Source organism: Lissotriton vulgaris, chromosome 9, assembly GCF_964263255.1.
Source record: "Lissotriton vulgaris chromosome 9, aLisVul1.2, whole genome shotgun sequence".
In the NCBI taxonomy this organism is placed as follows: domain Eukaryota; kingdom Metazoa; phylum Chordata; class Amphibia; order Caudata; family Salamandridae; genus Lissotriton; species Lissotriton vulgaris.
Window position 1 is genome coordinate 861075235 of NC_141697.1, and position 27797 is coordinate 861103031.

The following is a 27797-nucleotide window of genomic DNA, read 5'->3' on the forward strand; positions in this document are numbered from 1 at the left end:
ACAAAGATCTATTCATGTAGCTCCAGAGGATGACCACAACATGTATTTGGCAGGGTCAAAGGGCTTGCCTATCCCAGCGACTCTTGACAAGGCCACGTCTGGAGGATGGTCTTTCTCTCCCAGATTATCTCCTGTATAACAGAGCCATTCAATTACGGGTCCTGGGGAAATGGTCAGACAACTTTGGCTACTTATGGATAAGCAGATAGCAGGAAGTACCATCTGGGATTTGCCTTGGAAACCAAAGTCAGACAGGCCAAACAATACCTATTTGAGTATTTTAACAGCTACCACATTAAAACTGTGGGATAGTTTAACTAAGACATTGCTGTTACTGACCTTTCCTTCCCCCCCATAACACTATTCATTTCAATCCCATCTTTTCTCCAGTGCTTCTAGATGTTCCCTTTGATAATTGGAGGGAGGGTGTGTGCCTCATGATATATATGAGATGCGGTCCTTTGCAGTCTGTGCTACCCTGTTTAAGCTATCGCCTACAGAAGAATTCCACTATTTCCAATTAAAACACTGGGTGTGGCTGGCTGCAACAAAGGATTTGCTCCCCATAAAGAGGTTTGTCCAAACTGGTACCATGACTAAAGACTGCATCTCTTTGTTGTATTCCCTCATTCTCACAATCGGCCCACGCTTCGCACCACAGAAGGTCCTGCTATGACATGCTACAAGCTCCAATAAAAGAGAAACATTGGGGGTCCCTCTACAAATACATCACTAAATATAATCACTCCATGTTCTTGAGAGAATCACATTATAAAATCATGTACGAATGGTATTGCCACCCCCAGAAACTACACTCCATCTTCCCAAACACTTCCGACAGATTTTGGCAGGGCTGCAGCTTCCCTAGAACACACACTCTTGGGGAAACGTGACCCTAGCCTAAAATACCAAACACAGGGAGACCGCTCGATCATGTGGCTGTGCCTGGGTGCGGCTAAGGTGGCCATTGCAGCTGCTTGGAAAAAACCTGAAGCCCCATCTAACCCAAGGGCATGCCTGTCTGTGGTGGGCCCTAGCTGGATGACAAATGTTATTGAAGACTCAGGTAAGAGTTTTGATTTTATCTGGAGCCCCTTGGTGGGTGAGCTGTTGGAGGGAATGCCACTATTTTCCTGCGGGCCTAGGTTGCGAGCCCTCCACCTTTTCCTGACATAATAGATTGGGCCCTGGTTAGAGATCCCGGGTCGCCGGGACATCCAGGCTTTCTTCTAAACTCCCCGGGTTCGGCTCCCCCCGTCCCCAGGGTGGGAAACTCCCTGGGGTCACTGGGTTTTGGGTGTCTCACACCCTTCACTCCCCTCATCCACATTACGATTATGCACTTATGGCACCACGGAAATCTTCGGTTGTTTTAAGTTATGTTTACTTTGTTAGCTCCTGTTTTAGAGCGCAAAAGCTACATGAGACATGCAAATGATGCCAGTAAGACGTTTTATTGTTGGAACTTTCTGCTCCTTGGTAAGACCACCAGTCATGTAGGTAACTTGTGAACAAACTGTGTGCTGTCTTTAGCTAACTGATGATGTGGCATGCGCATTGAGCTCGGTTGAGCTACAAATGTTGTGTATCTTTGTAAAATCAATAAAAAGATTTTGATGTACTGACGTCAGGCCAATATGACAATACTTATGCCCAAACAACTTTGTTTGTTATTTAGCAGACTTTGCTCTGCATATTTATCTTTCTCATTTATGGCCTGCTTTATTTTGCTTACATCTCTTATCTTTTGCTTTTTAACTCCCTAATTCCCCCTCCCACATTGCATTTCATACACCTCTTTAACACCTCTTAATTTCCCCATTTTGCAACAGTTTTTCTTGACCTTTCTCTGTCATACCTACATTTTTTCATATAGAATCCTTTGTTTTTTACACCCTTTACTCCATTCCTCATTGTGTTTTCTTCATTTTATTATAGTCCATTGCGTTTTACATACTTTTGCTGCAGTTTCAATCATACACCTTTTGATCTATCTTCCCATTCTGCAGCTGTCTTTACCTATATTCTTACTAGAGCACAGCAGGAAGCGCAGTGTGGTTGCTAATTGACAAGGGGTGCCAATTGTGTATCTTTTTCAGAAAGTATATAAAGTTATAAACAATAGAAATGCATCATTTTTGCAAACATTTAGCCTCTGAGAAGAAGTGTTATGTAAAAGTGCAGGGGGCTTGAAAAGATCCATGATGACTTCCTCATTTCAGGTCTACATATTCAGGTTTTGTTAAATGCCTTAACTATGAATGCTGCCATGCGATACTAATAGTGGTGTTAAACCGATTCGCCTGTCATGCTTGAATGTCATCTCCAAAGTGTATACTTTTTGTAGACCAGATGTTGAATTAGTTACTTGGTTTGTTGTTTCTTTCTTTCTTTATCTTTCAGTAAAAGGTCACTATTTTTTCAGGGGGATGAGAAGTTAACAGGGGAGGTAACTGGACGGGGTGTGTTCTGGAACTGAGTGCGCCATGGCGCCAGATCATGCTGGTGTAAAATAAATCTGGCCGCGAAGGCCCTTGGGTAAAGTTGGACAGAGTGCCAAGACCCTAACACAAGCATGGTTATTACTACGCTTACTTGGACTATTAAGGGCAGGGGCGGCTCTAGGCTCATGGCGGCCCTGGGCAGGGAGCATAGGTAGGGGGCACCGGAAGAGGGGGTGTCAGGGTGTTTGGAAGTGGAACTGAGCCGGAGGCCGCCAAATCCCTGCCAGGGGCCGCCACGCAAATATGTATCCATCCTCAGAGGATTATTATATTAAGGATATATATTGGCGTGGCCCGGCCCCTGGGGTTTGGAGGCCCTGTGCAGTTGCACAGCTTGAACATGCCTAAGGCCGCCCCTGTTAGGGGCCTCAATTCGCCGGCCAAACACCACAAATTGTGAAAATATGTTAGGTCAAAGTCATGATGTAGAGGAACGGCAAGCAACACATCTCAAAAGAGATAAGGACCATGGACTGAAGGACAGAACGTACCCTATGGTATTTACTTGTTCGGCCTCCTCTAAAAATAATGGAGTTGCACACCTATTCCACTCCTCATTGCAGTTCAAGCTGTAAGGCTATAAAATACATGAGGAAGGTGGGATCATCATGCTAGATGGCTATCTTAGGGGCAGATTGTGTACCTTTGCTTTCATCTATAACCCCAACTCTAATCAGGCCCCCTTTATGCACTTGCCCTTGACCCTAGTGGGAGGATTCACTGAGTGCCACATTGTCATGATAGGTGGCTTTCACCTGACCTGCAGATAGCACTCAGCCGCCTAGATTGTACACAGGCAGTTTTCCTAAAGCTCTCAAACAGGCGTTCCAAATGATTTTAGGGCGCTCTGGCCCAGTTCACACTACACATTTTTCTCCCACACACATCGTACCTGCTCTAGGTTGGACTATGTTTAATTCAGCCAAGCTCTTGTGAAAGACTTACGAGATACGTTGATTCTTCCAATCACTATTTCAGACCATGTATCGGTCTCTGTAACTTTAGATTAGGACACTACACTGACACGATATTGCCGCTGGTTTTTCCTTAACTCCCTAACAAGGGACCGTTTTCTTCGTGATGATCTTCAGAAAGCTATTAGGGAATTTTTCCAACTTAATACCCCCCCAAGATACCACACCCTCTAACAATTGGAATGCATTTAAAGTGTGTTTTAAGGGCATTTGCTTAACGATAAATACTGTCTTTAATAAACAAGGACTCTCAGAAAGAGTGGTACTTGAATCAGAAATACGGCAACGTGAGCAGGCTCACAAAACCACACCAATTCTAGCCCTTCAGAGTAAAGTAACTGCAGTGACGAACACAGCACAGCAAAATTGATACTTTTATTCCTCCAACACACTTCCTACTCACAAGGTAATAAAGTGGTCACATATGTAGCTCAACAAATTCTGATAAAGTAAGAAAAGGAATATATAGGTGATATTTGCCAAGAATCGGTACTCATGGCGACCTTTAATTTGGGGAAAGCCTTTGTATTTGGGGATTGTTATAATAAGTTTTATACAGCAGACCATGTCGACACTCAGTCTTAATCTGATTGCCTGCCAGGAGTGGAGCTTCTACAGGTAACAGCGTTTAAAATTAAATATTGGGAGAAACTATTAATGAGGAAGAGTGCATCAGGCTATCAAAACCCTACAACTCCACAAACCACTTGGGCCAGACGGCCTCACTGCTCCTTCTATAGGACTTTTACCTCTGATCTGGTCCCACATTTGACTTCTCTCCTTAACAACTTAGCAGGGATGGGGGAAGCCCATCCCTTAACTAGTGAGGCCTGGGTGACGGTGATTCTGAAGCCAGGGGAGGATATGTACGCATGTGGCTCCTACAGGCCCATTGCGCTACTCAATCTGGATATCAAGTTCTCTGCAAAAAAACTAGCACCGCAAATTGACAACATGATGCTGTATTTGATCCATCCAGATCAATCGGGCTTCATTAAGGGCAGACAGACTAAGATATTCTGTGATGAGTACTTCAATTGAGAAAGCCACAAATAAACAGATACTGGTGGTGGCACTGGGCTTAAATGCCGAAAAGGTGACTTGGCCATTTTAATTTCTCATACTGAAACCATTTGGTTTCTGTGATGTGTTCATTATAAGTATTTGAGCACATTATGCTACTCGAAGTCCAGAGTGTTAATCAATAGGGTCAGCTTTGATGCCTTTCATCTCAGGAGAGGGACAAGACAAGGTTGTCCCCTTCCCCACTTTTCTTTATTTTGACTATTGACCCACTTGCAATCTGCAATCGTTCCTCCCTGTTGATCCAGGGCCTCATGTTTAGTGCAATAGAGCACAAAATATCTCTCTTTTGCGGACCATTTGCTTTTAACTCTAACCTCACCTACCTCCTCACAACAGTCCCTACAGGAAGAACTACGAAGGTTTGAAGACATTGCAGGATTCTGCATCAACCTGATCAAATACTTCCTCCAAAATCTGACTTTGTTGAACAATGGGCAAAAAAAGATATTACTTGATTAAGCAACAAAGTCACACCTGACTTATCAATCCTATATAAGGCCAACTACCCCCTGCTCCTACATCAATTGAAGGTTGATCTTAGGTGTTGGGCCTGTCTCTAAACCTCATGGTTGGATCACATCAATGCAATCTACATTCTTTATCTCTTTCAAAGCCTCCCAATAACTCTGGAATGAGACTTCCTCCCTACCTGGGGTATGCTCATCACATGTTTCATTTGGCAAAATCCCAGAGCCCGGCTGAAGGTATAGGCGTCTTAGACTGAAGGATGCAGGTGGACTGGCTCTCCCTGATTTCCACCTCTCCTATAAAGCAGCCCAACTACAGGTCATAACTGAGTGGTCCCTCCGGCAATTGAACAACTGCTGGTTACATATAGATATAGCCATAGTGGGGTGGGTCATCCAGGAAGCACTATGGAAATTTAGAGCGGAAAGGTCCCCTAATGCTTACTTTAGCATCCCCACAAAAACAACCTAGAAATTTTGGGATGGAGTAAATAAGCTACATAATGAACTACCCCCCCCCTCAATGTATATGCCCATCCACTATAACCCAGCCTTTCCAACAACGTTAGAGCCTGGACCCTTTGATGCATGTGGGGAGGGTTGTACCTAAAGCTTTTAAACCTCTTACACAACTGGGATATCTAGATGTAGGACAGCACTCCTTTTTGCATGGTTGCCCCCACTTTGACTGAGTGTTCTCTGTGTTCCTGCCAATCAGGTACCCAGGGCCTATGCTCTTTCTCTAAAACTGTTCTGTTGCAAAACCCAATTAGCAACTCTCTGGCCACATGTAATCCCCTTGTAAACTGTACCCTAGGTACCAAGGGCACTGTGACCAGGGAAGGCCTTTAAGGGCTGCAGCATTTTTGTGCCACCCTTAGAGGTCCTGTATCTTTAAACATACACTGCCTTTGCAGGCTGTCTGTTGTGGTGCAGAACAAAGTGAAGAGTCAACATGGCACCCATCTCTGTGTGATAAGCATGTAACCCACTGCCCTGGCATAGGTAAGCTATCCCTCTAGTGGGTACACTATACCAGTGGTGAAAGTAAAGGTGCATGAGCCCTGTGCCCCTACAGTGTCTAAGTCAATTCTTAGATATTGTGAGTGCAGTATTGCCATGAAAAGTATATGGTATGGGAGTTTCTCATTACGAACTCCACAGCACCATAATGGTTTTGCTGAAAACTGGGAAGTTTGGTATCAAACTTCTCAGCACATTAAGGCCACACTGATGCCAGTGTTGGATTTAATGAAAAATGCACTCAGAGGGCATCTTAGTGATGGACCCCTGGGTCGAGAGCCGGTTGCTCCCAGGGTCCTGAAACAAAGCACATCCTGGGACGCGGTGCCAAGCCTCCTCCCCCAGGATGGGCATGGTCAGAGTAGGGGAAGTTTCAAAGGCCTGTCACTTTTGTGAGCTACCCCAGCCATTTGATGCTTCCAGCAACTGGTCCCCACCAGTTCTGACCCCCATTTGGGCGGGAGAATCGGTGGGAAAACCAGATAAGGAAGAGAGGTGTGCCACCGTTGCCCACCCCACCCCTCAGGCGGGGAGACGAGGTGAGGCACAGCTCTCAGTCCCTGCCATTTTACAGACATTTTTGGAGACCATTTTAAAAACCTTTAATTCACCTGAGGCCCCCTTGTGGTACATCTCTCCACAGGTCACCCACTGGTGGCCTGCCCCACCACAGCATGGGCACTCCATCTCCTTCAGTTTTTATATAACTTGTGCTAACCCCTACCGCCTGAGATTGGGTCTGCTATTTTACTCTTCTCGCTTTAGTCATTCCACCTGTGTACAGCAACATATGCAATGAAGTTCTACACATAAATCTGCTGTCCTTCTGTTTTTCTTTAATTTCCTTTTTCTCAAGTTTGAGTTTTTTTTGCATGTTTGTCTCTAGCTTCATTGGTGGTTTTTGAGGATTAAGGTATATTTGATGTAAGATGGCAAGAGTTTCACCCAAGGTGTTATAAATATCAATTAATTGTGACAGTCTCTCAGTGAGTGAGCCATTGCTAGAAACCATAGGTCTACCTTGTGGATTGGTTAAACCTTTATGAATTTTGGCAGAAATTAATTATTCGAATCCTTGGGCTCGGAATGTTCAGATAATTATATTCTTCATCAGACAACATTCCTAAACTTCTCCATTTTGGTAAGATAAGTGTTAGCTCTTTTTCAGATGCTTTAACCCTTGTCTGGGTAATCTTTTCATAAAACTGATTATCAGACAGCTGCCTCGTGGCCTACATGTTATAATCTGTTAAATTCTGAATAACTGTGGAACCTCCTTTGTCGCCTTTACGAATGATCATATCCTTGGTTTCCTGCACAATTTCTAAGGCTCTCTTTTGTCTTCTGTTCAAATTGGGAGATTTCCATTGGAACTCTGTACTAGTGATACCACATAAGACACATTTCTCAAAAATGTCAATGTTATTGTCATTGCTAAATTTAGGAACATTTTTACCTTGACTTTGTTCCCACTGTCTAAAGGCTGATGAAATACTATGCCAATCCCTGTTGCTATTTTTTCAAGCTCTACTGGAATCGGCTCAGATACAGACAATAACATTTGGATATTTTTTAAATCACTGATGGACTGATTTGTGGGTGGCACTGAAGTGTACTCAAGAGGTTTTTTAGGAGGAGTTAATTCAAAAAGCAAAAAAATCAATATGTTGTCATGGCACAAAACTCAAATCTTTGCTCAACATCCACATTTGTTCAGTAGTTAAAGCAAAGTTAGACAAATTAAACACCAAATTCAAATTTTGCTTATGTCTTGTCTCATTTGAGGTCTTTTTTCACTCCTCTAATTCTTATTTCTCCCTATGTTTTTCTTGCTTCTTCTGAAGACGTTTTTCTCACTGTCTTTTCTTGCAATTGATGCTGCTGCTCTCTCTGCTCTTTGCATCCTTCATAATTCTTCTAAAAAAGGAGATTTAGAAATCAAGACGGAAGAGCTGGCCTGCACTGTTCAAAGAAATTTCTGACCCACTGCCTGTACTGTTCAAAGAAATTTCTGACCCACTTCTGTCTTTGGCTGAACATGATTCTGTAATTTTAAATATTGTGTTATACTTCTTAGCATATTAACAGATCCATCCTGTGCTATAATCCCAATTTCTAGTTTAAATTTGGATTGTTTCTTATTCCTCACCACATTTTGGTATTTATCTAAATTACCATTCAAAATCTCGTAGTTCTTAGTTGTTAAATCTTCAAATTTCAAATCATATATATCTTTTTTATAATATTGATTCCGCAGTAGCCTAGTAATTGTTACTTCAGCTTGTTCTGAAGCATAGCAATCAAATCAAAAGAGGTGTTCTGTTATTTCTGATGCTACTTCTCCGCCTTTTCTTCAGGCATATCTTTCACACAGGAAAATAGGTTAATACATACATCTCTAGATGTTAATCTTTTTTCTAGGTATTGTTTGGGAGTTTTTACTTCCAACCATTTAGAGCTTTCTTTATTCATGAGTTTCTCAAGTTGTAAGAACATCTGTTTCAGACTCTTACATAGTGCTGTCGAGGTAGCATCTCCATTAACTCATCTTACATTATTAAAATGTGAATTAGCTAACATTTTTCTCTTAATAATATATTTGGACATTGTTTCTATCAATGTATCAGAAGTTTGAGATCTTTGAGTCAAACCTTGAGAGCCTCTGTATACCTTTCCAGCCCATATGTTCTTGGGTGAACAGGAACATTTATTAGAACAGGTGCCCATAAGGGTGTCGGTCGAGTCTTTATCAAATGGGAGCTCAGGCTCTGAGGAGGTTTATCCAGATTGTAGAACCTCTGTTAAAACTTTGGGTTTGACCTAAAATGGTGGCAATTGCAGGTCCAAATACTCAGTTGTGCTTCTCCGCACAACAGCAAGGAGGCATTCACTTCTGTTGCTGGTCAAAGAAAAAAGCAAAAAAACAACCCAGTGTCCTGGGAAATATCTGATGCACTGCCATGTTAGCTTTGGTCAGAGTCTGAACCAAAACGTTATTGGAGTTCAGGTGTGCAGCTCCAAGATAAAAGGTACAGATCTGTCTGAATCTAAAGGAACTGAAGCCAGGTGCCTCAGTATGGCATTGAGATGAAGCCTTGGTTGCAGCCCGAATGGATTTTTCTCAGAGTCATAGATTCCGAAAGAATGATGCAAATGATTTGTCCTCTGGCACAGTTGATGTCTGTGTTGGTGTTGGTGTTAAAGTGACCAGCATGGATTTTGTGTCAGAATGAAGTTTGGCTCCTTTGTCAGAGTAGAATTTGAGGTGGGTTCACGAGGCACAGATGTCGCCAAGGGCAGGCCCACCGATGGCATCCCACTGGTGGCCTTCTCTGATACATGTGGTCCGAATGCATGCCAGAGGGAGCTGGAAGGGTATCAAAACGTACCGACATGGCCTCATGAAAGGACTTGATCTGTTGCAAAATCGCCGACAAGGTGCATCAAAATCATTGTCAGGAGACTGGAAACAAAACCATGGGCAACCCTGACCTCCTTGTGACTTCTCAGGTTGAGAGTGGTAGGACTGCGATACATCCCACTTGGGCTTCTTGTGCTTCCATTTTGACTTTGACTTACAGGAAGACATAATCCTGAATGATGCCCTGTTGTAGGAATGTCTTTAAGAGCAGGAACGGGTCTTCACTCTTGATTATAACTTGCACCCCATACAGTGATATCCATAATGATACCTGTTCAGTTGTCATTAGTGTTGTTATCAATAATTTCATAGAACATGTCATGAGTATTATTTATGTGAGGTCATAAGCAGGGCATGTTGAAGACACAAGCTCTAGCTTCTTTAGAGTATGAGGTATAGTTGCTTGAAATAATTATAACTTTTAAATTTCAGTAGTTTTGTTAGTTTAAAACAGCATATTTAAACTGTCATTTTCACCTAACTATAAGGTCATTGTAATCTTGGTTTCTTTCAGTGAATTTCTATGTTTTATTTTTAATGTAAAGTAAGATGTCCATCAGCGTGTGGCCAACCACTGCTTGTATGCAAGGCTGACTATATGATGTAACAATAAAAAGGGTGTAATTTTACGTAAGGCAGACACATTAGCTTTGTCAAAGATTTAGCTGGCTTCTTGGCTTAATCAAAAGATCAGCACATCATATATAATGCAGACCTGTTGTTTTTGTCAAAAGTCACAACTAATTATAATCAAATGTATATTTTATAACTTAACAAATTGCAACGTTTAACAAAGTTATTGTCTGAAAACATTTTAATAAAACTTTAGCCTACGTAAAGTCCCTAATGTCCAGCTCCATTTCATATATGCCCTTGCTACATTAAGCTAATGGAGATCACCATCTTCTCAATCTTAGACAATGGAAGTCGCCATCTTTCCTGATTTATGAAGAATCATTGTCATGTCTGCCATTTGACCCAGGTGCAGTCTGCCTTATATTTCTAAGAACTCTAAAAGTGTTAAGTCATTCAACTAATGAAATAGATACAAAGACCTGATGCAACAACTGCCTGGGTCAAATGTGACCTTGCCAAATATAGATGAAATGATGTCACCTGAATTGACATTGTTTTACCTTATATGTTCATAAGGCAACGTCTGGGACACATCCTTGATGCACATAATCTATGTCAGACATTGCTAAACTTATGTCTGAAATTGGTTTCAGATAAGATTTAGTATATAAGGACTGCACCATGACCACTTGGCAGGAGAAGTCCTTCTCCCAGATTATCACACAAGATTCTGCCAGGCATGGTCTCACCTACTGCCAGCACACTTTTTACCTCACGGATGATACATCTAGTCTGAAGTCAATAAAGCTGAGTCCCGGAGGACGTCTACTACCGCAGCGTGTTTGCCCTTTGCAGGAAACACTATCTTCAAGCCTCCGCTGATAAACACAGTGTTAGAATCGGCTGGTCTCTAGTTGGCAGAGGTATACACTTCTGACAAATAGGGACAAACCTCCTCTAGTCAGGCAAGGGGATCACACACTCAGATAACCCCTGCTCACCCCCTTGGTAGCTTGGCAGAGCAGACAGGCTTATCTCAGAGGCATTGTGTTAAACATTTATGACCACATACAGTAATAAAGTGAATACACCACAAATGGACACAACACAGAAGGTATTATAAAAATAAGGATGTTTATATAAGGCTTAGCACAGGACCAAATAACGACAAAAATATACCACAATCTTAATAAATACTCTTTGGAAGGAAAATAATAGTTCAGGTAAAGTCTCTTCTTAGTAAACGGTTCTTTAGCAACAAAAGTAACTCTTCTTCTCTAAAGCACAGTTCTTGGCAACAATGTAACCGCCCCAGGAGTCACACGACGTTGAGGCAAAGATATTCCAAAGGTTCGGCGTCGACCGCGAGGAGCGCTACGTCGAGCCCGGAGTCGAAACAGACCCCACAAACACAGTACCTTTTAGAATGAAGAAAACGATGATCCACAGCGTCGAGAAGTGTCGGCGTCGAGGCGTCGGCGTCGATCGAGCTTCGGAGTCGGGGCGATCCACAGCGGCGTCGAGTGATGTCGGGCCGGAGCAGCGCTCACTGTGGCGAAGCTGGACACGGCGTCGATATCGTTGTTGCAAGAGTGAGCAGCGCTCACGGCGTCGATAGGGGCTACGATGTCGATGCGATCGGTAGCGGCGTTGCTACTGGCGTCGATGGGGCCCGGCGGTCGGCGTCGAAGGTGCGAGACACTGGAGTCGTACTCACGATGTGGAGCTGGATTCGGCGGCTTCGGCGACGTCGTGATTGCTGGTTTCTTTAGGTGTGCTGGACTCCCACGTTCCAGCAACACCCAATTTTAGCAGATGGTGAAGTCCTTTAGCCCTGTGACTTCAACAGGAGACTGGCACTCTTCAAGCCCTTGGAGATGTTCTTGGCAAAGCTTGAGAGTACACACTCAGTTCCTCTCTCCTTGTTCCTTGGCAAAAATAAAGAAGCAACTGCAGGATTTCCCCCAGCAAACAGCACTCTGGCAGAAGGGGTAGGCAAGTCCTTGGATCAGCAGGCTTCTTGTCCTTGGTATAGGTTTCCTTGTCAGAAGTGATCTAAATCTTTGGTTCAGGGGTCCTTCTCTTATACCCCTTTTCTGCTTTGATCCCTTTGTCCATGCAGGGGAATTTCCCACCATCCTGGGTTTGTTGTAGGTGTTGCCAGGCCGAGGCACCTGGCCTATTCACTGTGCAGGGCAGGGTCTTCAGCCGCGCAGCAGGAGGTGGAGCCAGTGTTGTCACTGGCAGGGGCAGGGCCATCAGTCACCCGGCAGGAGGTGGAGCCAGTATTGTGTCAGGCAGGGCAGGCTATCAGGAACTACTCTTCCCCCACTCTAAACGCAAATGCCTCATTCACCCCAGACTGACTCATTCAGACCTCTGGAGCCACCCAGCTCCTGTCACACACACAAAAAACCAGCAGAGACCGGTAGACAGTTAGACAAGAAACTAGTCACCTTCTAAAAGTGCTAGTTTCAAACTCAGAATCTAAAAACCATCCATCCTAAAGGATGTGTTATTAAATTCTGAGTTCAGGGATACTAAACTCGACTTTCCACCATGCTCTCTGAGTCTGTTAGGATTATATAGTGTAATAATTCCAGCAGCCCAGTCTGGCCTAAGGAGAGCAGGTAGCCTTGCAATAGTGAAAAACGAAAATGGCTGTAAATCACTATTAGGACATGCCACACACATCAGGGCTTGTCCGACCTTATGCTTACAATACACCCTGCCCTTGGGCCTACCATAGGGGTGACTAACATGAAGTTAAGGAAAGGTTTTAGGGACTGGCAAGTAGGTGTACTTGCGCAGTCAGCATGGCAGTACCAGACTGCTCGCAGGTTCTGCAAAGGCAGACCTTAGACATATTTTACTAGGCCGCTTCTGTGGGTGGCACAAGTGCTGCAAGCCCACCAGCAGCATTTGTATTTACACGCCCTGGCACTCCTGGTGCACTATACTAGGGACTGACAGTAAACCAAATAAACAACAAAACAGGGGATGCCAAGGGTCTCTACTGTACTATGGAGAAAACACTCACTTGTAGTGTAGGAAAAAGGAAAAGAAGAACAAACCAGAGGAGAGAGACACAGAGAAAATTACCCATCAGCCCACACGTAGGCGGAACCTCATCATCTGGGTTAAAGAACTGGTATCCACTAGACAACTCCTAGGATATTTTTCCAAGGGATGCCTGTATGGGATCCTCCAGTGAGATGATGAGGTTCCGCCTACGGGTGGGCTGATGGGTACTTTTCTCTGTGTCTCTCTCCTCTGGTTTGTTCTTCTTTTCCTTTTTCATACACTACAAGTGAGTGTTTTCTCCATAGTACAGTAGAGACCCTTGGCATCCCCTGTTTTGTTGTTTGTATGCTTAGTTGGGGGACAGGATGCAAGCTGGTCTGTAAACATTGTTTCCCCTTAGACCCTCTTTAAAATTCTGTTCTCTGTTGTTTAGTAAACCAAATAAGCCAAACATGGAACCCAATTAATGTATCAATTTAACATAGGGAGCACTTGCACTGTGGCACTGATCAGCAGTGGCACAGTGCCCAAAGCAATATTCCAGCAAAACATCGTAAACAGAGGAGGCAAACAGACAAACAAATGGAGGAGAGACTCATGCCAATGATGCCAGGTCTAACACACAGCCTTTGCTGTCAACGAGATTTGCAGTGTGCCTCTTCTCCCTAACAAACTCTAGACTGCATGTTGCTCTGTCTTCCATGCTCTCTTAGTGTAGAGCATAGAAGTAGATGATAGAGTGTTAGGTTCCAGTTGGCATTTTAAACGTTAGGAATGTTAATTTTCTTCTTGTTTATAATGTGCCTCCTTGTTTTTTCCTTGTTGTTTATAACGTGCCTCCTTGCTGTTTTTATAAAAGTCTGTGTAGTTGTATTAGATGTAACGAGAAACAGGCTGTTCCTGTAGTAATAAATACTTTTTACTTAAAATTGATCATTCTTCTTAGTGTAATGGTTGTGTGATACTGTGAATAGCGAAATAGGTTTGTTACTGTTACCACGATGCACTCTGATCTCTTCATAGAGATTGTTAGTAACCCAAAAAGCACTACCTCTATTTCAATAACATATTGAATGGTGTTTTGCGGTTTTACAATACCTAGTCTTTCACATTCATTGTTTGTGCATTCAGCCAAGTTCACCAGTGTCACAGTGTCACCCATGGGTTGGAAAGCAAACGTTTCAGAACTACGCCAGAGTCGAGGATTATGTAACATAAAAAAATCGGCATGTCTTTGAGTCTGTGTTAAAAAAAAAACAAATCAGGCCACAAACTGCAGCCATAGAGCTTACCTCAAGCGGCCCTGCTCTGAAGCCTGCTTTAAAATAATATGCTATCATGGGTTCATGGATTCAAATACTGGGAACCAAACAACTGTCATTTAAATCTTATGCAGAAGACATTCCGATATCAGAGATCAGTATGCCAGTTGACTCCAGGAGACTGTTTCACTTTCAGGTAGAGCTTTCAGAGAGTGGGTGCATGGATGAACTTCTGTGACCTCAAACTGAATTACACCATGAATGAAGTCTTGCTATTGGGTTCAAGCAATGGATCATAATTGATTGATATTTGCTCTTAACCATACACGTTTGGTATCACCACATTGTTTGCAGATTATGCAAACATTCTGGGGATGGCATAAGTTTTCACTTATTTGTTCTATGATGCCCCCAACCATTTTCAGTGTAAGCACTTTTTCTAATGACCGGACCAGTCACTAAGAACGTATTGGGCCACTAGTCAATGGTATATTAGACTTCATCAATGTATTGACGGAGAGCCTTTCGCACTGTCTGGTTGTAATATGTACAGAATGCATCTTTACATTTGAATCTAAATATCACGAAGACTGACAACATTTAACTAGGGCGTGACATACTTTCCTGCCTAAGAATTGTCATGGTGAGAATTTTAAAATTCGTATTCCCAGTGGTGTACAAGGACCTTTAAGAAGCAACTCCAGTATAATCACGGAGGGCAATTGCCTGATACGTCTCCTCCCCCATGCTGCACTCCAAAATATTTGATCTGTTGGAGGTTATATGCACATGACTCAGATTGAATGGAAACTGGATTTTATCCGTGTTAGAGCTGAGACTTTGGAACTGCCTGCTCTTCGATGTCAAAGAGAAACCCTTGTTAATTAGTTTTAGAAAAACTGTAAGCAACTTTATTTATTTTTTAAATGATCATGATCAACGTTGTACTACCCTCAACACATGATTTCAATGTGTAAGGCTGTCTACTTTTCAGTCGAAGGCTACCAGACACAATTAGGTCTATTGAAACCACCACACAAATGTATAATATAAATGGTGCAAAAATCAGGGTAGTTCAAAATCTAACGTGTGTCGGGGCCTAAAAGCAGCTGCAGTGCTAAACTATTTTCTAATTTTATCCCAGCATCATAACAGAAATCCCAGTTTCCCTGCCCTAAAGTTATCGTTGTTGTCCCCCCCACTGCAAAATACACCGCAGTGTTGGAATTTGAACCACCCATTACACAGTACATAACCTAATCTATAGCAGAACCACAGCAAAACCTGAGCATCAGAGAAAAAGACAGAGACTTAGGCCTTTAATATTCGGGCAATGAAGCATATTTGTTTTGACATTTTCTTGTTATTCAAGATGGTACTCACCAAAACCATGCAACATCCTCTCAAGCACTGGAAGTGAGCCTCTGCAAATAAAGTCCTCTTCCTGGTCAATAAAGGCTTCTTTCAAAGCTTTGTATCCACATATGACCACCACCGGACGTGCACCCATATAAATGGTGAACACCGGACCGTAGATTTCATGAAGCTGGAATGAAAATGGGACATTATGAACTATTTAGGTTAATTTCTAGTGCACATTCTACAATATTTGTGTCATAGATCTATTTCTTTATCATTGGAAAAACCAATTAACAGAAATGCAGGTATAAACGTAAATTTTATACAACAAAGTCACCCAAAATAGCTGACATCATGATTAATACTCTTCTCAAAATTACTTACCATCAATACATTGTAGGGGTGTTCATCAGGGACTAATCTAATCCTAATTTAAAAATGTCTCTTTAATTTTGCTCGTTCTTGTATCATGGCTCAAATACCTTTCATGCAGATTAGCTCATCCCCTTATCACCACCTTGATAATGCATTCCTAAAATAGAATTCCTTTCTGAGGTACAACATTTTGAATTGGAAAATATTATACATCTTACAAATATATAAGTGCATATCAGTCATCCTTTAATATAACTGAATGGAATGGAGATCTCACATAAATTAGCATTTTGACATCGGATATTGAAGTTCCTAAAACTTTATGGGCCAGATTTATTTTCATGCAACGAAATGCAGCAAGGCAAATTGCTGTGCTGCATTGCATAAAAGGGAGTGCACAGAAATGTGCCATATCTACCAAGATATGGTGCACTTCTACTTTTTCTAAGCACTGGCCTTCTGCATGCTTGCTAGCACCAATGCAGGCACATTTGTACCATGGTGCAAGGGTGCCTGCATTATGAATAGGAGGTCTTTTGGCATGAAAGGATACCTACTTGCACAAAAACAATTCTTAGAGGCACATTCCTCTTTCTATGGTACTGCAGAATAGAGCACACGTGGAAAGGCTAAGTAACAGGGAGAAATAAAAGATTTATCTTTGTTACATCTCAGTTGGGTAGGCACACAGTTTTGGCATAAATCCAAGTTTACAAGTCCTTGGAAATCTGGGTTAGCATCAACAACACATGGGTGGATGAATGGGAACACCCATTCGCCATTCATGTATCACTTACTTGACACAAAGTAACGCAAGGCAGCGCTATGCCCTGCATTGCTTAACTTTTTTGCTTGTTTTTGATAAACACATTTGTATTGTTTTCTTGCTGGTACAACATGTCACATTAAATTGACACAAAGCCTGGAGGGCGTGGCCTGAGGCGTCAAGATGGCGGTCGCACTCTAAGAGGGCTCCGGATCCCTTCCGTCATCCGCCTCTAATCCGCCCGTTTGTAGCTGCCATCCATACCCCTTTACCACCCACGGGGGTTCTATGTCCTGCTAGCTACGTTCCGATCCCCTTGGTGGGCGAAGCGGAGTCGCTGCCATCCCACTCTGCTCTTCTTCCTGCTGAGGCCTGGGACTCCTGTACTGGCAGCCTCCTTGCCGCAATGCTCCTGAGCCGGGGCCTTGCATCCTGACAGATAGCTGCCTGGTTCCCCTGGGTGTTGCAGAGGGGAGGAGGTGCTGGACTGGGACCTGTTTGTTCTCTCCCCCCTTCTCACCGGTGACTCATCGTGACTCCGTGCTTCGCTCCTGAGGCCCGCCTGCGGCGCACCAACGCCTGTTGCCCTGGCTGCAAACTCGCCTCCAACACTGCCGTACTTGCGGGGGACGAAGGACGAGCTGTATCCTCTTCGGCTCCAAGGCCTGCCAGACATTCCTGTGAGACCCGGCCCGGGGACACCCTCCAAGCTTCAACCCAGTGAGTGAGGGAGTGCGGTGCTTGGCTACTGTGGTCAGGTAGTGGCGTGGGGGTCGGGCCCTCCCTCCTCCCCTGCAGCAGCGGCCTATTTTGCCTCAGCTCCGGCCTGCCCATTCCTCTCGCTGGAGCTGAGGTGGGGGGAATGCTGTGTTCTGGCCCTCTATTGCTTTGCCTCACTGGACATGGGGGAAACGCTGTGCCAGGTGCGGCCCCCTGGTAATTGGGGTGAACCCCCTTTCCTGATGGCCAGGTAAACTGTTGGTGCGGCCCGAGGGCACGGAAATGCCAGATCTGGCCCAGCCCAGGCCCCTCTGTCCTCCGCACTCTGAGTTATCATTTAAGCCCCCCGCCTTGAACTTTCTGGCTTCTGAGGGTGCTGGGAGCCCCACCCCATCCTCCACCTTTGGGTGGCCAGTGAGTGGGGCCCGGGACTGGGGATCGCCTGACGGATCAAGCAGCGGTGTGGGGGGCACTGTCACCGCTCCTGTCCTCCCCTCTTCCATTCTTGCTATCTCCCCTTCACCGCCACTCCACGCTGCAGCGCTGAGGCCTGCCTGCGATGCACCAGTGCCTGACGCCCCGGCTGTAGACTCACGTCCTGTGCTGCTGGACCTGCGGGGGCGAGGGACGGGCCAAATCCTCCTCGGCTCCAAGGCCTGCCGGACGGTTCCTGAGGGGCCCAGCCCGCAGACACCTTTGAAGGTTTGACCGGTGAGTGAGGGCGTGGGGTGTTTGGCTACCATGGTCGGGTAGTGGCATGGGAGTTAGGCCCTCCATCGTTCCCTGCAGCAACGGCCTGCTTTGCCTTGGCCCTGGCCGGCCCATCCCCACGCTGGGGCTAAGAAGGGAGAACGCTGTGTTCCGGCCTCCGTTGCTGTGCCTCAACAGACGTGGGGGATTTTGCTGTGCCTGGCGTGGCCCCCCAGTCATTAGGGTGGCCGCCCTCCCTGGCAGCCAGGTGAACTGTTGGTGGAGCCTCGAGGTTGTGGAGATGCTGGATCTGGCCCGGTCTGGGCCCCTCTTTCCTCTGCACTTTAAGTCCTCAGTGAGGCATCACCCCAACCTTAAACTCTGCTGCCTTCTGGGGATGCTTGGAGATCCCCCGAGACTTCCACCTTTGGACGACCGATGAGTGAGGCCCAGGACTGGGGATCGGCTGCCGGATCGGGCTGCGGTGCGGGGGGCATTGTCAGCACTCCCGCCCTCCCCTCTTCTTCCCTTGCAATCTCCCCCCTTCCCTGCCTCCATGCCAAGCAGCACATCTGGGGGTGCATTTTGATGTCTACCGGTCCGTGCACACACAGTGGATCTCCCTGGCCGTGGCTTTATCATCGACCATCGCACCAGACGGAAGCGGAGGGGGAGTCCCCGGATTAGTGCTGTCTGCCACCTGGCCTTGGGGGGGTGACCGGCCTTGATGCCTGGGTCTGAGCATTGATGGCCTGGGTGTCGGCTCCCTCCTCCCTACATATGCAGACTGCCTCCCCCATACACCAAGCTGCAGTGGAGAATAAGATCGGTGAAGTGAGGGTGGACATGGCCCTCGATCGTCAGGATCTGCTAAATGCAATGACCCGCATCTCAGTGGCGGAATCGCGCATTTCATTGGCCGAGGATGACATAGGCCAATTGTAGACCCAGGTGGCTCAGCTCCAGACTCAGACCTCTGAGCTCCATCAGCAGCCGAGGATGTCGAAAATAGGACAAGACGGAACAACCTACGCCTTATCGGTTTCGCCGAGGGGGTTAAGCAGGGCCGGGCGGACACATTCTTGGAGACCTGGATAAGATCCTGGACACCCAAGGACTCCCTTTCTCAGTGGTTTGCGATTGAACAGGCTCATCACTCCCTGGCTCCTCGTCCTCTGCCTGGGGTCCCACCTCCACCCATCATCACAAGGGTCCTCAACTTCCGAGACAGGGACACTATCCTTAAGGTGGTGAGGACGCACAGTCCAGTGTCTTGCTAAAACAACAGGATTATGCTCTTTCGGGATCATACCAAGGAGGTGCAGGCTCAGCGACAAACCTACGACGACGTCAAACAGAAACTCCGCGATCTGCATACCCGCGATGGTCTCCTCTTTACGACCCGGCTCAGAGTTGTGTTCACGGATAAGATACTCTTCTTTGACACCCCCCAGGCGGCATGGACTTGGCTCACAGAGGAGCGCCCTGCCCCCTCCGGACTCTCCCCGTTCCCCACCTGCCAGACGGGAGCCAAAGCAACCTTCACTAACTCTTCCCAAGCTGCAGCAGCGCCACACTCGGTCCCGCAGTAAAGGTGACCGAAGCAGCGGGGCTTCGTGTTCATCAGACGCTGTGTCTCAACTGCTCATCTCTTCTGGAATGTCTCCGATGCTGGAGCCCTGCAGACTGCCTGGGTCCATGATCGATCTGAGCAGGGTCCCGGACCCCTCTGAGACCTTGCACCCTGCCCTGTTGATTCTGACTTATCTAGGAGCCCTGCACTTCGTGGATCTGAAGAAGACGACAGAGTCTGACACGGTAGCCCGCTGTTCTGGGGACCATGACTTGTTTCTTAGACTCTCTTGCAGCTGTGAACGATTTCACATCCATCTACATGGAGCGGTCCATCTTCGCCAAGATCAGGCTCTGCTAATCATTTTAGCTTAGCATTAAAACTAATTTGTATTCTTAGTTTTGTGTTTGTTGCATTCCTTTTCAGGGCAACAGATGATTCAATTTCAGAAGTGTAGGGTGGGGGTGTTGGGGGCAGGGAGTGGGGGGACCGTTGTCTCCTCAGTATTTAACATGTTTGTCCTCTTTTGGGCCCTTGTTTTTTATTTTTTGTGACGGCTCACTGACGGCACATGCGAAATCCACCGACTTGAGACCTACCATACTACAAGCACTACCTTTACACCCAGATCACGCGATGTTACATACCCTGAGATCCAGGCCCCCAGCGCTGGTCCACAATCATACCACCTGATCACATGACGGCCTCTCTTACTAGACCCCTCCACATTCTGTCATGGAATGTCAACAGCCTACTAGACCATATAAAGCAAACTGCGGTTCTCCGCAGCGTCCAACGCCAAGATCCTGACATTCTTTTTTTACAAGAAATGCACCTTTTGGGGACACACTGTAACTTCCTTGCCAGGTAGGGATTTGATAGGGTCTGGCACTCTGGCTTTGTTCGGGGCTCCCGGGGAGTGGCCATACTGGTTCGTAGGGGGTTCTCCTTTAATCTGCTGCAGGTGGAATCTGACATGCAAGGGTGATACGTGGCCCTATCCGGTAAGATCAAGGGCCATCCTATCAACCTCCTATGTGCGTACTTTCCCCTCACCACCATGCCCACTACCCTCTGATGCCTCACACTATTGATCTCTAATTTCCCTCTGGGTTTGATGGTCATTGGGGGTGACTTCCACTCTGTGATGCAGCCCTCCCGTGACACAACAGGTACTCCCTCTGCATCCCGCCTTGCTTCTGCCACGCACCTTTCCGATTTGTCCTCGGCCCTGGTTCTCTGCGATGCCTGGAGGGTGTGGAACCCTTGCCAGGAACATTACACTCACACTTCGGCGGCCCACCCCACCCACTCCCGTATTGACTTGCTCCTGTTTCCGGCCACCGATTGCCAGTTGGTGTCTGGGGTTGCTATCCTTCCCTGAGGCATCGCCGATCATTTCCCGGGGGCCCGCACAATCTGGCAGATGAAAGCTTGGTTCCTGCAGGATGCGGACGGATTTCGTTGAGACCCTTGGGCAGGAGCTGCAGAAATATTGGGTGATCAACAAGGGATCGGGTATTGCATGGGAGGCTGGCAAGGCTACCATGCGGGGCTTTGCTAGAGGCCTGGTTCAAGCTAAACGCACGACCCAGACCGCCCATCTGGTACAACTCGAGACTTAGGCTGCACAGCTGGAATCTGCCCAGATATCCGCTATTGACGTTCACTCCACCCGACAGCTCACACTGCTCCACGAGGAAATCCGCTGAATCTCTTTGGAATCGGCTAAGGTCCTGTGGCGTTCATCGGTGGCGCATGTATACGGATGGGGGAACAAAAACGGGAAGCTACTCCTCAACCTGGTCTTCTACCCCAAGGCCAACCGCATAAACCCCGAGGTCCTTGACACAGCTGTCACTCATCATCTTACTTCCCAGGCTATCGCACAGGCCTTTACGGACTATTATGCCAGATTGTTTGCGGCCCGGCCTCCCGAGGTCTCCCTGACAGAAATGTTGACGGAGGCTGTGACCCAACTGACCCGTCTTTCCAAAACAGTCTCAGAGACCCTGGATTTCCCCTTTACCCCGGAGGAGATACACGGGGCCATCTCACTCCTACACTCGGGTAAGACGCCGGGGTCGGATGGATACCCTCAGGAATATTATGCGACCTATCGCGACCTGTTGGTTCCTCACCTGGTTGACCTGTTCCACCACGTGGTGGAAGTGGGGTACTTCCCCCCCGGAGACCAATGTGGTCACCATTGTGGTCCTTCCTAAAACTCAACTGCCTTCCCTCTCATGTACGGATTACCGCCCCATTTCCCTCATCAACACAGAGGTGAAAATCTTTGCCACTACCTTCGCCCAGCGCCTCCGCCCCCTTTTGCATGACTTGGTCCACCCCGACCAATGTGGATTTATACCTGCCCGTGGTACCCGGAAATGCATACACTGTCTTCACCTAGCCCTTGCTCACCGGCATCAATTTATCACATATTTGGCCCTGCTTTTCATTGATTTTAAAAAAGCGTTTGACACAGTCAACTGGAGCTATCTGTACGATGTGCTGGAGGCGATGGGAGTCGGCCTCCCATTCCAGCGTTTCATCCGAGTATTGTATTCTAGTCCTAGAGCACGGGTTTTAATTAATGGTGTACTCTCAGAGGCATTTCCCATCCAGAGGGGCACCCGCCAAGGCTATCCGCTCTAGCCACTTTTATTTGTGTTAGCAATGGAGCCCCTGGCCACTCTCATTCACAACTATCCCTGTATCAAGGGTTGGGCCTGGGATCCTTGTCCAGTTGACAAAGTCACCCTTTATGCTGACCACGTACTTCTTTTCTTAGCGGGCCCTGAGGATTCAGGCCCACGGTGCTTGGAAGTCCTATCCGCCTTTGAACAAGTTTCTAGCCTACGGCTCAATCCGGCGAAATCCACCTTGGTCCCCTTTCATCCATCCCGTGCCTGTTTCGATTGGCAAACGAAATATTCCCCTACATAGTCAGTCCTTCAAGTATTTAGGTGTCTGGGTAACCTACGCCCCTGGTTAGTAGGGCCAAGGCAGACCTCAAGCGATGGCAATCCCTTCCTTTTCATCCCCTGGGCAGAAGTGCGCTTTTTAAAATGATGGTTCTCCCCCATTTTGTATATATTCTTCAAAACATAACCTTCCACCTTCTGGGGAGCTGGTTCAGTGACATTGATGGGCTGCTTACTCAGTTCTTATGGAAGGGCGGGAGGCCTCGCATGGCCTTGGCACAGTATCGCATGCCTACCTATGATGGGCGAATTAGGGTGACCAATCTTCACCTTTATTATTTGGCCACGAGACTTATTGTGGTGCACGACTGGTTCGCCGGTGGCTGGTCCCACCCGGTATACCAGGTCGAGCTCCGGACGATGGACTTTCCACTACTCTTGGCCTACTTGTACAGGTTTCCCACACCGCGGGTCCTTCCCCCTATCACTAGGACTGTCATATTGGCCTGGCGCGCTGCCTTGCATCACACGAAATGGGATGGAAAGCTTACCCAACAAACGCCCCTGTGGGGTGGTACCTGGCTGAGTGAGATTTCAGCCCTCCAGAACTTTTGTCAATGGGACCGCATTGGGATCTCGCTTCTTGGGGACGTCTGGGTAGGGGACCACATCAGTGTCTTTACGGATTTGCAACAGCGCTACGCCCTCCATGCTTCCTAGGTCTTCAAATACCTGCAACTGTGGCACGATCTACATACACACATTACCTCTCCCAACTCCCTTCCGGAATTAAGTTCCCTTGAGGCCCAAGTGATGATGAGGAACCTGGGTAGGGGTGGTTGTTGCGGATCTACCGCTCTCTAGTGAATAATGGCCCAGCGACCCTAGACTCACTGCGCGCCCGATGGGAGGAGTGGCTGGACCCCCTGGAGGATGTAGATTGGCAGGATGCTCAGATGGCCCCCAAGACCTTGATGACCTCTTCCAAACTGCACCTCATTCAACTTTACTACTTACATATGGCTTATCTAACCCCTGCACATTTATACAGAGCCCGACTGAGACCCTCCCCATCTTGTGCAGCCGATTTCTACCACATGGTCTGGCAATACCCCGCCATCGCGTAATTCTTGGCGGGAATAGAACCTGAGCTTATGCAGACCCTGGGGTGGGTTGTTCCCCATAATACGGTGCATCTACTTTTAGGTGTGTTCGATGGCTTGGACGGCTTTCGGGCTGACAAACAATTTCTGGGTACCGCTTTGGAGGTAGCGAAATGAGACATTGCAGCGCTTTGGTCTCAGGTTAAGCCTCCTACCCTATGGAAGTGGAGGCGGGGGTGGACTGGTGTGGGACCCAAGAGGAGCCCCTCTGTTTGGAAAGATCTGGGGTAAATGGTTCAATCTTTTGTCCTGATTCATGGGGGTGTTTTATGTACTGTGCTCACCCGGCTCGTGTATTTATACCTGAAACCCAATGAGCAGGTCTCTGTCTCCAGCCTTATTGTTATAGATTACCGAAGTATTGTGCCTGATTGTGCTGTCAATGTAATTGTGTGCATTCCTATAAATGCCAATAAACTTGATTTTCAAAAAAAAATTTGACACAAAGCCTCAAGTGAGGTAGTGACCATTAGGATTATAGTAGCAACAGCAGCCATCATCACGTACATAAGCTGAACATTGTTCTCACAATACCCCCTCACAGCAGATCTACTCTCACTGCCCCAAACAGCCTGCCCCATATTTTAGCATGCTTAGCCGAGCATCCCTGGACCTTATAGGTTGGTTTATCTTGCTGGGCACCCCATTCCACCCCACGTCTCAACGGTGCCAACACTGGGGGTCTAGAAGAGGCTTTTCAGTGAGCTACAATATCTCGCTTGGCAACTAGTAGTGATGTCTCCAAAATTGCTCGATCTGTACGGATCCCTCCTGCACCCTCAAGTACTCCCAACTGGATTAACAGTCAGGAGAAGTCTATTTCAAGGCTCAGGACATCGAAGAGCTCAGATATTACCCTTTCTCAGTAGCATGTGATTTCAGGACAAGACCACGTCATGTGGTCAAAATCAGCAGGAATGTGGAAGCAATGACAGCACTATGAATTGGGGAACAGCCCTGACTTATAGGGCCTGTCTGGGGAGAGGTATGTATCATGCAGATAATATGTTTGCACTAGGCACAGTCTTGCTGAGATGGTGAGAGTCTTGGGGGGTCATCAATGCATCCTGCCAGTTGGAGTCATCTAGCGGCCCTAGCCTTCCCTCACAGTGTATCTTGAGTGCCATCAACGTGTCTGGGGTGTTTATGATTAGCAGGCAATAGATTTGGGACACTCCTCCCCCACACTATGTCCACATCATGATCTTTGCCTTCATCGAACTGAACTCCGAGAGCAGAGTGTCTGCAGAAATTTATACTCGCAATGCATGTCTTATTTGTAAGTACTTGTAAAATTGTGTTCCAGACAAGGAGTACATCTGTTGGAGCTCATGAAAGGAGACCAAGTGGGTGACCTTTCAAACATCTCTCAGTAGTGTAATGCTAATGGTGTCCCACCTGCCAAACCACTCCAATGTAGCCTCCTCTATTAAGTATGTGCTGTGCTGCAAGGGGGTTTTCTGCATCAATTAAGACCAACACCCAGTGTGTCTTTGGCCCGCCCTGCATCCAATAAAGATTAGTTGAGTTACTTTGAGTGTCAAGATGGGAAAAGTAGTACCACTCAGTATTGCCATAATTCTGGGTCAACCCAAGGTATGAAGTTCTGATTTGAAAGCCAGTTCAGATCAACTACCCGTCATGCTAGGTGGTATAGGTAGAGATTAGACATTTCTAAGCTGCCCTCATAAGGGGCATGCTGGCACTGCCCAAATACCAAATGAGCAAATTAATATAACTATATCCCTCTAGACCTATATTTCTTTATTCTTGGTTTAGATGAGCTCATACTAAGGGCACAGTAAAACATTGTTCTGCTACAAAGAAAGATTCTTTTGAAAAAGTTCTCTTTTATTTTTGTTGTTTATCTTTTCAACTGAAAACATTGCTTTATGAATCAACTATGTACATAACTTTTTTTTGGGTGTAAAATAAATTTCATTTTTACATTGGATTTGTGCTACCATCTAAAATTACATTCTATACATGAATTGAAAAAAATGTGAATATAAATCAGTTACTTCTAACAAAACAAGGAAAATGGATCACCAAAAACTCAATTTATACTACACATAATTAATATCTTCACAATACAAATTAGTTCAAATATCAAAATGTATCATCCCCCACACTCAATCACACCTCTACACTCTATACTTACATATCACATACACTACATACATACACACGTCATACCCCACCAACAACGTACATACACAGTTAACTCCCTAGGGGTGAGAAACTCAACCCTCTAATGCTGTGTCGTGAGTGGGGTATCCCATACACTGTGGTCAACGCGCGTTTCGATGGTTATTTTTCATACCATCTTCTTCAGGACCTGCTACTTCAATAAGTTGTAACTGGTTGAAGTGATAAAAAAGGGAGGGGGGTTGCCAAGCTTGTAAGCTTTGCCATACATTACAATGCGCAACACGCATATGAGTTAATAAGCCCAAAAACCCTGGAGTCTAGCGTACCTGCTGGTCTTCCGCCAACTGTTTCCCCAACGAAACATGATTGAATTCTAGCTCTAAATGACTATAGACTTTTGCTGTTCGCCACAGTGTGCAGCGCGCAAATAGATTAATAAGCCCAGGGTCTAGCTTACCTTGTAGTTTACTGCCGACAGCGTGTCCTGCTGTCCTGCTGCTAGTCTTTCGATCCCGGCTGGGTAAATGGCCACACTCTTCTAAGATTATATACCCTACTGAGCTCAATGCTAACACTCAGGTCACAGGTACCCAACAGCTGTAACTAATGATGACGAGATCATGCTTGCGACGGATCCGTGCCTGTTAGTCCTTTCATTATTTTTAATAGAGTGAAGTTAACTAGACGCCATCTTAAAACATGCTAGTGAGTGTCTGAATAAGACTATATGGTTTATAAAAAAGGGTTAATATTACCATCTGACCTAGTCTCGATACTAATCACATTTTATACAGATTAGTAGATAATAATGTGTACGCCGTCCACTTCTGTTCCATCAGGGTTAGCGCCTTATCTCTAGTATGAAAACTCCGTATATGATTTATCTACTTCTTCGCATAATACAGCTGGGTATTTCTAGGATATCTTACCTTAACCATGCTTCGCATCATTTACAAATCTTTTGCTCTCAGGTGTAAGGATCTCTAAGGGGTATGTACGTTATTGGGCACACTAATATAATGTGGTCGCCATCTTGTAATGTGTTTATATGTATTAGCGCAAGTCTGTATATCATGATAAGGTAACTCCTTGTCATCAACGGTAATCTAGATTTTGAGCTTATTATATCTAATCGATTGTTGAACATGCGTCACCCATCAGCTCATATTAACCATTTTAGAGGTTAGATTGTATATCCATGTTATATAGTGTCTTATTTAGTACATCTCTTCCAAGGTATTGTGTCCTTATGCTTAGCTTGTCTTTGTTCTACTATACCGACTCTACAAATCCTGCATGCTACATCTTGTCTAAGTCATATATAAAACGCGCATGAGTGAGACCGACAAAGTGTCAACACATATCACACGACAGCAATACTTCCTATTAATGCTTATTAATAGTATTGAGACTTTAGGGTCCAAGCATGTATTCTGTACATGTCTAAGAGGTTGCTTGAGCAAGAAAGTGTAATATGTAGCATACCTGAGGAATTTCCTCATTTGGTATGCATGGATAGTAAGCATTTTTATACACTTAACATGTTCCTTCGATATTGATGCGTGTTCATCTTATGGAAGGTAGCAGAGTGTAAGTAGTATCTTGAATACTGATACTTAGTTCAATATGTAGTGGTTGCCTGATAAGTGTATTACAAACACACTATATATATACAGATAAGCCTTGCAGATCTATTAGAAAAGTGTTTACATCCTGTACCAAACTATTTCCTCATT

General features: G+C 45.8%; 1 protein-coding gene across 1 annotated transcript in view; it reads right to left on the reverse strand.

The window, feature by feature from the left end:
- Window positions 1-27797, reverse strand: part of LOC147692375 (cytochrome P450 2G1-like) — a 484584-nt gene that overhangs the window by 442351 nt on the left and 14436 nt on the right. Inside the window, exon 2 of the mRNA XM_086939525.1 lies at window positions 15721-15883. Coding sequence (XP_086795651.1) covers window positions 15721-15883 — 163 coding nt within the window. The remainder of the gene's footprint in view (window positions 1-15720; window positions 15884-27797) is intronic.